This window comes from Monodelphis domestica, chromosome 8 (assembly GCF_027887165.1).
Source record: "Monodelphis domestica isolate mMonDom1 chromosome 8, mMonDom1.pri, whole genome shotgun sequence".
NCBI lineage: Eukaryota > Metazoa > Chordata > Mammalia > Didelphimorphia > Didelphidae > Monodelphis > Monodelphis domestica.
Window position 1 is genome coordinate 204,316,258 of NC_077234.1, and position 17,698 is coordinate 204,333,955.

Genomic DNA, 17,698 nt, shown 5'->3' on the forward strand with positions numbered 1-17,698 from the left:
TGGAAACTGAGGCAGACAGGGTGAAGTGACTTGACAAGGGTCATATAGCTAAGTAAGTATCAGAGGTCAGATTTGAAATTGCAGAGATGAACCTTCTCAACTCTAGGTCCAGCACCCTGTAGCCCCACCCAGCTGCCCATGTTGTTGCTAGTATAAGACAAACATTATTACCAAGCTTGGGCTTTGACTGCCTATCTAAATATCTAAATTATATCTGCATTTGGAGCTTTGGATGTTAACTATTAGCTGGAACTGTTTTGATTACATCAAAGTGAGGGTTTTACAGATGATTACACCTAGAAATCAACCAATTAGTCTGCTTACTGGTAGCCTGATAATTATTAATGGTTAATTCTAGGACCTCATAGTTCACCTTATTAAATATGTCCTGGGTAGAAGATACAGTACTGGGGAGATGTGGGGTTTGGATGGAGTTGGAAATACAAAATTAGTTTGTTTTCTTAAGTAGTCCTTGGCCTCAAGGAACTTACAGTCTAGAAGAAGAGAGGAATAGCAACTTCCTTGGGTTTCAGTTTCTTCATCTATAAAATGAAACTTTTGAACAAAAATCGTTCATTCATTTTAGTCATGTCTGACTTTCCATGACCCCATCTGGAGTTTTCTTGGTAAAGATACTGGAATGGTTTTATATTTCCTTCTCAAATTTCAGGAGTGGGGCTAGAAGACTTTTAAGCTTCCTTCATTAACAACCCTATGAGCCCAAGATTAGATAAGCATATCATGCATACATTAGCCTTGAGAAGCACTAGTCTTAGTAGCTAGAGGTCTAGCTTTGGAGTCAGGAAGACCTAGATTCCAATTCTGCCACTGACCATATTAGTTATATAACTAATTTAATTTAATTTAATTTCACCCTCTCAATGTCTTCAGATAACTTTCTGAGACTCTTAATTACAAGTGGATTGCCAATGGGTGAAAGAAATGTCCACATCAATGATTCACAGGTCTGGACCAAATAAAGAGAATATAAGTTAGAACTTGGATTAAATACATACATTTATAGAGTTATATAAGACAGCTAGGTGGCACAATGGATAGAGTTCTGGGCTTGGAATCAGGAAGACTTGAGTTCAAATCTGGACTCAGACATTTACTAGCTCTGGGACTCTGGGAGAGACACTCAACCCTGTTTGCTTGAGTTTCCTTATCTGTAAAATGAGCTGGAGAAGGAAATGGCAAACTATTCCTCATATCTTGCCAAATGGGCTCAGGAAGAGTTGAGCACAACTAAAATATCAACAAAGTATGGTTATATAGAGTGCCCTAATAGGTTTAAGGGAGGAGAAAGGGAAGGATCCCCTTTAAAATAGGGTAAAAACCTTACACTTTGAACTGTTTTACTTCCTGGTGACTCAGAAAAGATATAGGTCTTCTGAAAGGGGGCAATTATGAAAAGGATAGTATCAACATCTTTCCAGAATAAGACAAAAGGGACACAATGACTGATGCAGAGGAATTTTACAGTTATCTAGGAGAATCTGACCAGCTTAGAATTGTTGAGTCCCTAGATCACTGCCCCAGGACCCAGATCCATTCTCAACCAAGAATTCCAAGACTTAGTTATTAACGGGGTTCTCAGTGGGAGATGGAAGTGTTTCTGTTGGGAGGAGGAAGTGGAAAGTATCTGTTACTCCTTCCCAGATTACTGACAGGTTTGAGTTTTATTTGCAAATGAGCAAATAGGCCTTGGGCATCACCATCCAAAGCACCAGATAAAATGTAATTCCAGAATCTCTATTACATGGATGACAGCTAGAGACAGATATCAGCTGGATTTTTCAGCTCCCAGAGGGCAGCTGTGGGGCTGACAACTGGAACAATTTGATTTGTAAACTTAGCAAATTTGCCTTGGAACTTACTTCGTGAGAATAAATGTGAGTCATGGCTTAAGCGGGGGCTCTGGGTTTATACCCAACAACTGCTCTTTAAGCAAAGGGAAGGGAAGGGAAGGAGGTGCTTGGAACCTTCTTTCCCTTTCTCTGCCGGTGCAAAGCTGCTAAGATGTAAGTATAGGAACCCATCTTATTGGATTGAGAAAGCTCCTTCTGATTTATTCAGGTGAGAATTGAGAATAATTTGAAAGCCAAACAGTAAGGCTGAAGCAATTTGGATGCTAACCTGCTGGCTCAGCATTATAGAACTGGAATGTCACAGTGGAAAGAATGCTGGATCAGAGACCTGGTTTTGAATCCCACTTCAGGCACTGATGAACTCTCTGACCTTGGGCAAGAAAACCTTGTTTTCCTTATCTGCAAAATAAGGGGCTTGGACTAGATCACCTCCAAATGCCCTACCTACCAGCTTAGAATCTTTTTTTTCTTAACCCTTACCTTCTGTTTTAGTATCAATTCTAAGAAAGCAGAATGGCAATGGCTAAGTGATTGGAATTAAGTAACTTTCCCAGGGTCACACAGCTAGGAAGTATCTGAGGCTAGATTTGAACCCAGAGCCTCCCTACTTCAGACCTGACTCTTTATCCACCTTGCTACCTACCTGCCCCTCCACTCTGAATCTCTTAGTGATTTCAAAATCATAAGATCACAGGAATGTATGTTTAGAACTAGGAGAGACCTCTGGGGCTGTTTAATCCAGCTCTTTCATTTCATGGATGAGGAAACTTGGCCAGAAAAGGTTTAGTGACTCATGTGGATCTCATGGGTGAGAGTCAACACTTGAACCCAGATCCTCTAATTCCAAAGCAAGTGCTCTTTCCAATTCCAATAAGCATTTGTGGCATGCCTATTAGCTACTAGCCTTTATTATCTCCATTTAGCTATATACCTAGGGCAGCTACATCCTGTAGCAGATAGCCCTACATCCTGGATGGTCCTGATTTCTGAGAAAAGTTTGTGGACATTAAGATGGTGCTTGCTTTCTTGGCTACTTCCTGATGTCACTTCTCCTTATCTCCCCCTGCTCAAGCAAATAAGTTCTAATCTCTCCTCCATGTGATAGCCCTTCACATACTTGGAAGAGTGTTATTGTATTCATTCATTCCCAAGTTTCCTCCTTTCCAGGTTCCATATCCCCATTTCCTTCAACTAATCCTTGTAAGATATTACCATCCTGGTTGTCTTCCACTGGAATTCTCTCCAACGTATCCTGTGTGTGTATACATACACACAATATATGAATTGTCCATAACTATTTTTGTGTTGTCTCCCCCTTTAGATTGGGAGATCTTTGAGAGCAGGAACTGTTTTTAAATTTATTATTTTCTGACTTTTCTTGTATATCCAGTGCTTAGATCAGTGCCTGGAACATTGGTTGTTTTTCAGTTATGTCTGACTTTTTGTGTCCCCATTTGGGATTTTCTTGGCAAAGATACTGGAGTGGTTTGTCATTTCCTTCTCCAGCTCATTGTACAGATAAGTAAACTGAGGCAAGCAGGGTTAAGTAAGACTTAATCCAGAGTCACATAGCTAGAAGTGTCTAAGACCATATTTGAACTCAGGAAGATGAGTCTTCCTGATTCCAAGTCCAGTGTTCTGTCCAGTGTGCTATCTTGCTGCCCTGCCTGGAAAATAGTAAGTCCTTATTATGTGATAGATGACTTGTCTTTGAAGTGTGATACCTCAGACTGAATACACAGGACCAGTTGTGGTTTGGCCAAGGTAGAGTCTAGCTACATTATTACCAACTAGTTTTGGCCTTTCTTAATGGAGAACAAGGTGAGCATTAGCTTTTTTTTTCCTTTTTATAAATCCTTTCTTTCTGTCCTAGTATCAATTCTAAAATAGATGAGCAGTAAGGGCTAGGCAGTCAGGGTCAAATGACTTGCCCAGGGTCACAATAGCTAGGAAGTGTCTGAGGCCATATTTGAACCTAAGTCTTCCCAACTCCAGCCCTAATGCTCTATCTACTGTACTATCTAGTTGTCCCAGCAATAGCTTTCGTACATGCTATTTGACTCTATTGATACACCTTGAGTGTTGTGGTCCACTAAGACCACCAGACCCTTATTCAGTTCCTCCTACATCTTAGCCAGGGGTCTTGTACTTGTGAAATTAATTTTTGAATTTAAGAAAAAGACCTTGCATTCTTCCCTATTAAACCTTATGTTAATATTAACATCTTTAAAATTATTTTATCACTGATTTTCACACATAATGAAAGGACATAAATCAGAAGCCAACACTTTTGATTTGGAGCCCAATAATAAAGTTGGCTTTGGTGTCCATGATTACCTATAGAAATCATTTGATGGAAAATTTAAAAGAAAATAAATTCAGTCAAGCAACCAGTCAACCTTGAAAATAATTGTTATGGGGTAACTATTCTAAAATACAAGTTAGAAATAGAAGAAAGAAAATAGAAGAAAGAAAGACAAAAGGAAGAAAGAAAGAAGTTGTTTATATTATTGCAATTGTGTTTTTATTATTTTTTTACATTTATTTTAGGGATGAATGATAGTCCCACTCAGATATGAATCAGGAATTTTTTAAAGCTTAATATGATTTTTGAAACTTTATTTTGTTTGCCTGCTTCATTTTTATTGAGAAGAATCTAGGGAGCAGCTGGGTGGCTCTCAGACACTTCCTAGCTATGTGACCCTGGGCAAGTCACTCCCCACCCCCATTTCCTAACCCTTACCACTTTTCTGTCTTGGAACTAATACACAGTATTGATTCTAATATATTTTGCAGATAAGGAAACTGAGGCCTTTTATAGGTTCTTAACCCAAGATCACAGATCTAACCTGAGGCAGGATTCAAACATAGCTCTTTCTGACTCCCAAGTTCTACCCTCTATCTACTGCATGACTGAAAGCAAAGTATACCTAGCCTAGTTATTTCAAACATCTTCATGATCACAGCAGGGATGTGACAGAGGGAATCAGTCATGATTAGTAAGGGGCAGCTAGATGAGGAGGTAGGTAGAGGACTGGGTAGGAATCAGGAGGACTTATCTTCCTGAGTTCAAGTCTAACCTCAAACACTTTCCTGCTGTGTGACCCTGGGCAAGTCACTTAACCTTTTTTGCCTCAGTTTCCTCATCTGTAGAACCATAGAAGGAAATGTCAGAGCACTCCAGTATCTTTGCCAAGAAATCCCCAAATGGGGTCACAAAGAGTCAGACACAACTGAAACGACGATCAGTTGCATGATCAAGGTGGCTCCATCAGCAGGCTGTGATTTGTCTTGCTCACCACAGGCAGTCACAATTAGAGATATAATTTGAAATGCTTCTCTGGGTCTCTAGGTTAACCAGTAGGCATCCTAGACAAAACTGAAAAATAACATATAGGAAGGGGCAGCCAGGTAGCACAGAGAAAAGAGCACCAGATCTGGAGTGAGGAAGATTCAAGTTCAAATCCAGCCTCAGACATTTACTAGCTGTGTGTTCCTTAGTTGCTTAGCCACAATTTCCTAGCCCTTATCATTTTTTTTGGCCTTAGAATCAATACTTAGATACCCTAAGAAAAGGTCAAAATGGGCTTATGATTTAGACATAAAGGGTGATGCCATAGGTGAATTAGGGGAACAAAGGAATAGTTATGTCAGATCAATGAAAAAGGGAAGAATTTATGACCAAACAAGAGATAGAAAACATTACAAGATGTAAAATGAATAATTTTGATCATATTAAATGAAAAAGGCTTTGTACAAACAAAACCAAGGTAACCAAAATTAGAATGAAAACAATAAACTGAGGAAAATTTTTAAATAATAAATCTCTCTAATAATGGTGTCATTTCTCAAATATATACAGATCTAAGTCAAATTTAGAAGTCATTCCTCAGTTGACAAATGATTAAAGGATATAAGCAAGGAATTTTCAAATGAAGAAATCAAAGTAATCAATAATCATATGAAAAAATGTTCTAAATCACTCTTGTTTAGAGAAATGCAAATTAAAATAACTACACCTAGCGGATTGGCCAATATGACAGTAAAGAAAAATGATAAATGTTGGAGGGGATGTGGCAAAGTTGGGACATTAATTCATTGTTGGTGGAGTTGTGAATTGAGCCAAACATTCAGGACAATTTGGAACTATTCCCAAAGGGTCCTAAAACTGTACATACCCTTTGATCCTATAATGCTGATACTTAGTCTGTATACCAAAGAGATAAAAAAGTGTGTGTGTGTGGGGGGGAAAGGACCTACTTGAATAAAAACATTTATAATTTCTTTTTATGGTAGCAAAAAATTGGAAATCAAAGGGATGTCCATCAATTGGGGAATGGCTAAACAAATTGTTCTACATGTTGTTGATGGAACACTATTATGATCTAAGGAATGATGAACAGGCTGATGTCAGAAAGAACTGGAAAGACCTACATGAACTGATGCAGAGTAAAATAAGCAGAACCAGAGGAAAGAACATTGTGCATAGTCACAGAAATGTTATGTAATGATCAACTGTGAAAGACTTTGGTATTCTCAGCAATGGGACTTAGGACAAAGAATTCTATCCAATTGCCAGAGAAGGAACTATTGGAGTCAGAATGCAGATCAAAGCATAAGATTTTTCGCCTTAGTTTATTTGGGGTTTTATTTTGAGGTTTTGGTTTTATATAAGTATTCTCCTACAACAAGGAACAATATAGAAATATGTTTTGCACAATAATACATGTATAACCCAGATCGAATTGCTTACCAATCTTCAGGGAAGGGTAGGGTAGGGAGGGAAGGAGGGAGATAGTTTAGATCATATAACTTCAGAAAACCTATGTAGAAAATTATTACATGTAATTTGGTAAATAAAATATCTTGACATAAAAGAATCAGTTCTAAGAAGGTATTGATTCTAAGATAGATGATAATTAATGATTCAAAAACAAGGTAAGAATTTAAAATTTTTTTTAAAGATAACATTTAAGAGAGGTCGTGTGGCAGAATGAAAAGGTTAGGCTATGAGGTTTGGGTAGAGCCTTGGATTATAGGATCATAGACCTAGAAATAGAAGGAATTTTAGAGGTTTTCTAGTCCTACTCTCTCATTTTACCTGAGCCAAGAAAGGCCCCAGAAATAATGGATCTCCTCAAGTGTCAGGTTCAGGATTTGCATTCCTACCTTAAAAGGATGCCTGACAGTTATATAAAATTTAAACATGTTATATGGAATGTTACAGTTTGGCTAAAAAAATTTTTTTAAGTCACTTTATAGACAAAGATGACCTTATTTGATGCTTACAACAATCTCATGGAGGTAGATTCTACAGGTATCATCTTCATTTTAGAGTTTTGAGAAATAAGGCACAGAGAAATAGAATCATTTGCTCCTGGTCATCTCCTTAGAAGTATCTGAGATGAAATATGACCAAAAGCCTTCTTGATTCCTCATCCAATAGTGTTGGCATGTTGACTCTAGGTGGGTGATCTTGAGTTGATCATTTGACTTTAGAAGATGAGAGAATAAACATGGCATAAATTCTCTGAGTAAGGAAGAGCTGCATGACCTTAGGCAAGTTCCTTTATTTCTCTGAGCCTCCCTTACTTCATCTTTAAGATGCTATGGTTTTACTTGAAAGAACCCCTTTTATCTCTATATCTTTGGTCCCAGGATTCTTTCAGTTGCCCTGAGGCAATTCTCTGGAGGTTATAAATTACAGGGGAGCTGTTGATCTGTATTATAGGGTGGAAGGCAGCGAAGTGGCCATGTAGGCAAGTGTTCTGCCTAGAGTCAGAAAGATTCATCTTCATGAGTTCAAATCCAGCCTTAGACACTTAATATTTGTATGACTCTGGTTAAGTCACTTGACCCTGTTTGCCTCAGTTTCTTCATTGATAAAATGATCTAGACAAAAAAATGGCAAGCCATTTCAATTTCTTTGTCAAGAAAACCCCAAATTAGGTCACAAAGAGTTGCACATGACTGAACAAATTATGGGATGAGGAGGAATTCTCACACACTGATGGAAACACAATACCAAACCAACCCTACCTTCCTGCTCCCAAATTAAAGAGGATCATTTGTTTCACAGAGTTATCATGAGGATAACACTTTGTACATCTTAAAATATTATATAATCACCCTGTTGGAAGACTCTTCGCCTTTTGGAATCTGTAGGAAGATATGCTCCCTCCACTTTAGGAATCATCATGTCATGGGGGTGGGGGGTTTAAAGTAAACTTTAAAATATTTTTAATTCTAAATTTTCTCCCTCACCTGGCCTTCCTTTCTTAAGAAGGCAAGCCATCTGATACTCATCATCCCTGTGAAGACATCTAAAACACATTTCTTTTTTACATGCAAAACATTGTTTTAATGGGTGATGAGACCTCTCTGTTGCATGCCATGTCTAAGCTAGGCAGAGACAGCCAAGTTGTAGTGGGAAGGAACAATGAAAAACTCTGATTTGTTGCCTGATTTTAGGCAAAACCAAAGCCCTCTTTGCTAGATATTAACAACTATAAAATGGAAATACCTACCTACCTACCTCATAGGGCTATCATATGGATTAAACTAACTAATGCCTGTAAAACATAATGTGAACTTTAGCTCTTGTTTTGTCCATCCTTTAAGCCCTATTTTTGGTGGGAGGGTAGCCAAACTTTGTAGCTTCCTTTGTAGCAGAGGGTATGCATATAGCAAGCAATTAATAAATGTTTGCCCAGTTGAGTTGAACTGAATTGCTCAGAGAACCAGAATATAACCTACTTTCTTGTTTGTACCCTTGCCATCCCATTGGAGTTGATTATCTTTGTGTCTCTGAGAGTCAGCAGAGTGCTTGATACTTAGTAGGTATTTAACGATTGCTTGTTGATTGATTATTGTTGTTTAGTCTCATTTAGGGTCAGATTGGACATTTCAGTCCAAAAATTAGGGGAAAAAATTAACAGAGGGTTTATTTTTTTAAAATATCTTGGCTTCCATATAATACTCAATGAAATAAGAGATGTTTGGGCATGGTCAAGGCAGAAAATCCACACCTGGTTTCTTTTGCAGCATATAAACTCAGTTTTCCAAGGTTACATGGGGTGGTAAGAAGGTTTTCATGGCCAGGATGCCAGATGTGTTGTCCTGGAGGACAATGGAGACTTGTGTATATATTTTCTGTCTATGAAAGGAATTCTGTGCACAGCTGTAGCTGTCATGTTAAGTATATCTGTTTCCAAAATGTCCCTTAAAAATTATAACCCCATTTTAATGAGGAGCATAAATTCAGTTAGGCTGAATGCCAGACCTCCTCAATCTCAGCCCAGGCCTTTTCTTTTTCCGTTACAGTGGTCTCTTTGTGACTAGACCACAAGGGAACACAACATTTTTCACTTCGTAATTATTTTTAGTTGTGAATTTGGGCATAGAGGGCACATTGGTTTATCTAACCTGGTCATCTTTCCCATTTCTCTACCATCATAGCTTTCATTTCAGCTTTGAGAGGAGGAATCTGGAGAAATAGTCTTCCTAGCTGTCCACCTGAGAAAAATTTTTTATATCTTAGAAGACTTATATAAGTGCAGGATACTAAAATACAATGCATGAACATTAAGCCTATCTGAAAGTGGAAGGGACAGCATCAATCACTGATTTGTTAGGTGGAGGCTGGTCCTGTTTGTTGGGAATATTGAAGAAGAGATTCTTGTTGAGAGGCATTGTCCGTCATTGTCACTGCATCCCAGGTTATCACCAGTCACCCTGACTTCTGTCTTGTCATTGAACTTAGATGACTGGAAGAATGAGGTTGATGACTTTGTGCAACCCTGCCTCACTTAAATCCAATTCCCATTGATGCCATTGGGTCCTTTTTGAAACACGGAACAAACATTATTATTATTTCATGAGACAAAATGAATGCAACAACTTGTTTTGTAAGAGTTCTTACTAGAATTCAATCCCACTTGGCACATTTTAGGAAAGAAATCATTAAGTTTAGAGGGTGCCCAGTGGAGGACAGCCAGGATAGTTAGGGGCCTTAAGATCATGCCATATGTGGATTGGTTGAAAGAACTGGGAGTATTTAGCCTGCAGAAGAGAAGACTTAGGGGAAATGAGATAGCTCTCTAAGTATTTGATGGGCTGTCACAAGGAACAGAGATTAGGGGGTTTTTTTGTTGTTTTTTTTTTGGCTCTACAAAAGGATGGAGATGGCAGAGAGTCACATTTAGAGTTAAGAGATTTACAGCTGGATAAGGTCCCAGAAACCATCTAGCCCAATCCCCTCATTCTACAAATGAATATCCCAGGCCCAGAGAGGTTAAATGATTTTCCCAAAGTCACACATGTAGTCAGTACTAGAGGAGGGAGGCAAACCTAGGTCCTTAGTCTTCACTGGTATTTTTTCCCACTGTACCATGATGAGTAGAACACCTGAGGCAAGGAAAAACACCCTAATTATTAAAGCAGTGCAAAAATGAAATTGCCTGCCTGAGATAGTAGGTTTTTCCCAGCTTCAAGTCATTAATTGATCAATCAACAAACATTTATTGAACCCTCTTCTAGGTGCCAGGCACCATGCTGTGAATTAGGGATAAAAATATAAAGAATGAAACAATCTTCATTCGCAAGTTGATACTTCTATGGGGAAAGCAAGTTCCTTCTAAGTCTGAGATTCTGTCATTCTTATCCCACTTTTGTAGCTAAAAGAAATGGTTAGGGGGTTAAATGCGCATTTAGTTGTTTAGTCTCATCCAACCCTATGTATTCCCACTTGGGGTTTTCTTGGCAAAGATACTGGACTGGTCTATCAGTTCCTTGTCTGAGTCATTGGATAGATAAGGAATAAAGGCAAACAGGGTTAGGTAACATGCCCAGGGTCAAACAGCTAGTCTGAAGCCAGATTTGAACTCAAAAAGATGAATATTCCTGATTCCAAGCCCAGTGCTTTATCCACTGCACGGTCCAGCTGCCCATTTAGTTGTTAGCTAAATGAACATGTGAAGTTACTTGGAGCAGGTGGAATGTAGCTTTAAAAATGTCTTAAATTTTTTAAATTCAATTCAGGCACAGTAATAAGGTGTATTGGTCCCACACATGCACTTGTACAGTTCAAATATGGAGACACTCGAATCGTGCCTATCGTGTTCATTACCCCTGTGGGAGGTGCCATGCCTTGTCCAACACTACAGGTATGAAAAATAGCAGTTCTGTAAAGTATATCTTCTTTTCTCTCTGTCACAGATGACACCATCACACTTGCGTTCTTTGGTAAGGTATGGCTCTTTATTGACTATTTGTTTGGGAAATACCATTTGCTCCTTTTCCCATTTTCTTCTTGCTAATTTATAGTTACTTTCTAGAATTTATAGAACTCCATACATTGTAGACACTACTGATCTTGATTTGGCTTTTGCTTCCAACAGTATACAGGATAAAAGAAGGGCTGTAATTTGCCCATGATTTATTATCTTTTCTTAACTTTACAAGAATAAATTCAAAGTAATTTATGACTAATGCACATTCCAGTGCATTCCTTTCTCATTGTATTTAACAAAAGCCATTATACTTTCTAGATCTTGAAACATAATTAGCCCTCAAAAGTTTATACTACCCATGTTGGAATGGATAAAATTTGTGGTATCATGGTACTTTTTCATCTCGTAATAATCCATAAACCATTTAGTGCATTTGATTACCTTATACCACCCTAATTCTAAACATAGTCAATGGGTGAATACACCAATTAAAAAAAAAACATCCACACACAGAAACAGTTTCTGGAAAGGTAACATTTCACAATGATTTGCTAGTGTGAGTTATTGCTTGGATGGTTGAGTCTGTTGAAAAGTCATCTGTCAGAAAACTATGAAAGTTGTAAGGGACCTTGGGTGTAAATTTCTAATTTATCCTCCATGCTGCACATAGTAAATGCTTCATAAATACTTACTGATTGTTAGCCTGGTTAGCTCATTGGTTGATCCCTGGGATGGTATCCCATAAAAGCAAAATTTCAATGAAAATGTTTACTGAGGCAATCCATTCCATTTTGGTGCACCCATAATTGCTAGCAAGTTATTTCTTATGGAGAACTGATATGTTCTTTGGGGTAACTTTTACCATTTTTGCGATTCAGTTCAAACTGAGGACTAAGTAAGAAGCCAATCGAGTTCTTGACTTTAACAAGTATATATTCTACTGCAGTAGGGAGATATGGCTTGCATATGAGTAAGCATAAAAAATGGTGGCTGTCAGGGCAAAAGAGACCCATACAAAGTTCTTTAGGAAACTACTTTCAGTTGAGGGTAACTTCACTAAGATGACACACAGCAAGCCCTTCTGCAGTGTAGTGGCTTTCGGAGGCAAACTACTTGGATTCAGTTATTGCATTGGTAATATAACTTATGTGATATTGGACAAGCCTCTTGACCCCATTGAGACCTGCTTCCCTTTCCTATAAAGTAAGGCATCCTTACCAGCTCTAAAGTTATGATTCTAGCAGTAGTTAAAGGTAGCTCTCATACCTTACATTAATCATCTCTTCTTCTGGCCATAAATTTGCCTGATTATTTCATTGTGTCGAGCCCCATTCATTTCCTCTGGATGTTCTTTGACTTAACAAGATCTCTCTTAGAATGAGACTTGTGGAAATAAATACAATCCTCCAGATAGAGTCTGATCATCAGAGAGTACCCTGGAATTATTAGGACTGTTATTTAGTTATCATGCTTAGTAGTCAAGAAAAATGATTTTCTTTTGTGCCTCCACATAAAAGTTTGCTAGTATTGATATAGGGCCTCTTCAGCATTGACATGTGGTAATTAAAACTCAAAAAAACTTTTAGATGGCACAAGCTCATATTAATACGGTGCTTTTATTCAAAAAGAGCATTATTCTATACAAGATATATTCTTCTGTACAGGTTGGAGACTACGTATTCGCCAAAATTTTGATTCCAAAGGGATGTCATTTCTATGTTCCAGCGATTATCATAGCAACACCCAGCCGAGAAGAACCATGTGACAAATTCTATACTGTTCTGAAATGTAACAACCGAAGAGTAAGTAGGCATATATCAACATATGATGACAGTGAGCTGAAAGAAGGCTTTGGGGAAAAAAAAGAACAATTTGGGAAATAGTCATCTTAATAGTTGGCCTGGTGCCTTCATGATGAAAATATGAAAACTAAAGCATAATTGAATTATGTACTAACTGGGCTTAGGGGGTCCCCTGTTTACTGAAAAATGGCATTATGCGCCGTCCGCCTCCAGAAAATTCAGTAGAGTTAGTAAATCTAGGCATAAAGGCTTGCTTTTAGAGCAAATATATAAGAGTATGAAAAACATATAACTTGGAATGAGTGAAGGTTTAGATGAAGGCACAGGGAAAGATTAATCAAATAATCAGAAAGCATTTATTTGAATAATACAGGTCATAATAATAGGTATCAAGTGATAACATTTGCACCACCTAGTGGAACTACTTGTCAGCTCTGGGAGGCAGGATGAAAGAGGGGAGGGAAAGAAAATGAATCATGTAAATATGGAAAAATATTTTTAAAAATAAAAAAAATAAGATCACTTATTTAAAAAGAAAGCATTTATTAAGCTCCTACTATATGCTAGGCACTATGCTAGGCACTGGGCATGAAAATATATAATGAGTACATCATGGAGGGGGGAGATGGGAAGAGAAATCAAGTACTCTGTAAAAATGCAGAATAAATACAAAGAAATAAAGACAAAATAGTTAAGTTCAAGATGGTAGTTGTTTGGGGTGAGGACTCTGATTTGCGTAGTCAGTAGTTCATAACTACAATTAAGAATAGAAAATAGCCTACCATACCTTGGTGAAGGGTCATAGAATACTGGTGAGCATTAAGTGAAAAATGTTAGGATGTAAAGAGCACAGTTAGAAAAAATGAACCAAGGAAATGTTGCCTTCGACAGACTGTGGGAAGAACAGAGGCAAGGCTGTGCTGGCCATAGGAAGTTTGGCAAAGAGTAAGTCTGGGAAAGATGTAACCAGAGTCTGACCTGAGCAAAGAATGTTGGGATTAGAGAGTAAGGGGGCAGATGTGTGAAAAGGAGAAAACAGATGGATGGTTTTGGAAATCAATCTACCCTTGGAGGAAAGGACCAGGATGAGTCAAAGAGGACTTTGATGAGTGAACCAATAAAACCATGAACAGATTCTTAATGCTGACTTTGAACTGCTCTCTTCAGACCTACCCTGTTGAGGAGAATGCCACAGAGCTCTGATTGCTGCTAGTAGGATGGGGAGATTTGGGGTAGAAACGTGTCTAAATGTGGGATATTACTGAGGTGATGATCACTATCGGTGTCTTTATAGGACTTTTGCCTCCGAAGTGGACTTATTAAAATCAGCCAAAACAAATATGCACTTTCTTGTTCATTTATAAGGACCACGCCAATGAAAGAACCCCCAAGGTAAGTATACTTTTTTCTGCTTCCTCAATTAGATTGCCCCCTACACTTTCATCTCTGAGTAAAGAGTAATTGTCCTTTAAGTATGTAGAGAGAAAGGCAAAGATAAAGTACATTATGCCTGAAAATGCTTCTAGAATCCTCTCCTTTAATCTGAATTTATCTCACTTAAAACCCATTTGTCTACTGAATGCCTATACCATATGCATGAATATTGTTTCAAAGCTCTTGGAAAAAGTGTATCCTTAGATGATTAATCATGAGTTGCTCTCCAGCTATTTATTAGGATTCAAGAAAAGAAGCGTGTTGACACATTGTCTACATAAAAACAGTTAGTCTAAGGAGGGCTTCCCTTTAAGTCCTTTTCTAATGGCATGGAGTTGACTGCTACTGGTACTAGAAGGTTCTGGAAAGGTTCAAAGTCAAGGACAAGTAAAAGACTGTTTGTTTGTTTTTTTCTGTTTTCTGAGCACTAGTTTAGATAAGTTCAGAGAGGTTCCTTAGCCAGAATGATTCATTTTTTGGCCATAGCATCATTTAAAATCAGGTACATACTCAGGAAGATCTGAGTTCAAAATCTAATTCAAACCTTCACCTGTCTGCCACAATTTTCTCATCTGTAAAATGGTGGTAAAAATAACTCCTGGGGGTGTTGGGAAGATTAGAGGGGCATTGAGGTGGCTCAGTGGATTAAAAGCCAGGCCTAGAGACAGGAAGTCCTGAGTTTAAATGTTCCTATACTTTCTAGCTATGTGATCCTGGGCAATTACTAAGCCCCATTGCCTAGTCCTTACCTCTCTTTTGCCTTGGACCCAATACACAATAGATCCCAAGACAGTTACCTAAAAAATTAAACAAATAAACACTCTGTAAACTTTAAAGCATTGTACAAAGGCCAGCTTTCAGCATCATAATTATTATCTGCAAAGGTAAAGATGCTAGTTACACCAGTGAAAGCTCAAAATATGGAAGTAATTATTGGGCTAAATACAAACTGTACTTAATCTCCTTAGGAAAGTCATATTTCCTTAAAGGTTTGCCCTCTGTGAATCCCCTTACATAGTATTTTTTAATGTTGCTCTTTAATAGTTTTAAGTATTTTTTAAAAGAATGATTGAGTGGAAATTAATGTTCATGCTTTCTTCTGAGATCACCATACATAGACATCATTGCCCATCTGAGAGTATGCAAACACAGCATCCTAGTTCTTAAGTTATCTTATATGTTATTGTTGGCCAGTTTGGGGTTGTTGTCGTTGTTTGGTCATTTCAGTTGTGTCCAAGTCTTTATTTGGCAACCACTAGAGTGGCCTGCCATTTCCTTCTCTAGCTCATTTGACAGATGAGGACACTGAGGCAAACAGACTTATGTGACTTGCCCAAATCACACAGCTAGTCTGAAGCTGGTTTTGAACTCTAGTTTTCATAAAATGAAAAAAAAATCCTCAGACTGGCATAACAATAATTAAAAATAATGATAACTAATATTTGTAAAGTGTGACAAGGAAATCACTTTTAAAAGACTGATATATATTAATTTAAGATCGCCAAGGAATTCAGCTATGTAATTCCTAAATGAAAACTCAAGTCAGCCGTCAACCTTTTATAGAGTTTAATTACAGACAGGAGGAAGAAAGGAATTAGAGATAGAGAGAGAGAGGGAGAGAGAAAGGGGAGAGAAGGGAATAGGGCTTAAATACCCCCTTCTGTTTAGGCTGGGCCAAAGGGCCCAAGCCCTTAGATAGCTGGGGCAAAGAAAAGAGATCAGTCCCTATTACTCACATGACCAAAATGGAGAAACAGTCTCAGAGGCCCCCACCTTCAGCTTCCTTCAGAGCAAGCTTCTCAGAGCACCTCTCCAACCACTCAGAGCCAAAACTCGCCAACCACCCCCCAACCACTCAGACCCCTCTCTCTTTAAGGAAACCATCCAAGTTCCCTCCCCTCAGTTCTCACATCTACCAATCACTGTCCATCAATTTCCCTGTGCCAATGGTGGCTCTAGCTTAACCCAGGACCGCCCAGAGGTCTATGGCTTTGCACATGTCTGTTGGAGGTCATATTCTCAAATAATTAAATTTTGATCTATGCTGCAGCCCTTCCTAAATCCTGTTAGGACTGAGTGGGGTGGAAATTGTATTTTCCAAGACCTGATTCTGTCATTCCAAGTATCTCTATTGTATCAATTCTAAAATCAATCATGACTCAAAGAAATTCCTGTTCTGTGCTTAAGCATAGGTCAAAGCCCTTTCCATTGTTCAGCAAAAGGTTTCTGTCCTAAAGTAATCTTAAGAAGGGAGGAGGAGGAACCTCCCATGCCAATGGGGTTCACATTCCAATACACTATCAGTAAGAAATTTTCCAAGTATGAAATTTCCCAATGGTGAAATTTCCAACATTTATAAGTCTAAGAAATTTTAAGGTTTACAAAAGTGCTTTAAGATTTGCAGTGCCCTTCATAAAAGTTATCTGGTCTGATCCTTTCAGTACCACTGTGAAGAGTAGCTGTTATTCCCATTTTACAGATGAAGAAACTAATTTTCATTTTATCCCAGAGGCAATAGGGAAGTATAGATTTTTGAGTATGGAAATGACCTGGTCAGATCTGTGGTTTATTAGTTATCAGTCTGTCCAATTGAAATGTACAAAGATAGAGACCAATTTGGAGTCAGTTACAAAAGCCCTACATTACATGCGGAGGAGCTAGGTGGCATAGTGGATAGACTTCCAGGCATGGATTTAGGAAGACTAGAGTTCAAAACCAGCTTTCAGGGTAACTGTCCAGAGAAATTATAGAATCATTTGTGATTTTCCAACAACACATACATTAATTTTAGAAATTATCCCTAAGTCAAGGATCCAATTATAAGAGTAAAACATCTATCTGTTCTCTTTCACCTCCATGTGTCTCCTTCTCCCTCTCTCTGTCTCTCTGTCTCTGTCTCTCTGTCTCTCTGTCTCTCTGTCTCTGTCTCTGTCTCTGTCTCTGTCTCTGTCTCTCTCTCTCTCTCTCTCTCTGTCTCTCTCTCTCTGTCTCTCTCTGTCTTTCTCTCTCTGTCTCTCTCTGTCTCTCTCTCTCCCTCTCTCTCCCTTCAAAACACTCTGATTAAAAAGCAGAGCAAGACTTCCATTCTTCCTTCACAAATCTGCATACTCAAGCTTTATGGACTTTAGATCAAAGTCCCTTTCTTCTGAATTCAAATCCAACATACCTTACCACCTTCTCCGACTTCCTTAAGTCAAACAACCATTCTGTTGGTATCACTTCAATTGCTAATCAGTAACCCAAAAGAATTCTGATTTAAAGGATTATATCATTGAAGCACTGCATCTTTAGCATAGTGCTCATCAATTATAAAATTTTGATCATTTTAGTAGCAAGTCACATAACAATTGTAAAATTCCGA

At 38.2% G+C, this 17,698-nt stretch overlaps 1 protein-coding gene across 3 annotated transcripts in view; it reads left to right on the forward strand.

Moving 5' to 3' along the window:
• The window catches only part of VWA3B (von Willebrand factor A domain containing 3B), a 282,451-nt gene that overhangs the window by 249,355 nt on the left and 15,398 nt on the right, over positions 1 to 17,698 (forward strand). For all 3 annotated transcript variants that reach the window (XM_007501072.3, XM_016424839.2, XM_007501073.3), the window contains 3 exons: positions 10,911 to 11,035; positions 12,766 to 12,903; positions 14,198 to 14,295. In XM_007501072.3, the coding sequence (XP_007501134.2) occupies positions 10,911 to 11,035; positions 12,766 to 12,903; positions 14,198 to 14,295 (361 nt within the window). The remainder of the gene's footprint in view (positions 1 to 10,910; positions 11,036 to 12,765; positions 12,904 to 14,197; positions 14,296 to 17,698) is intronic.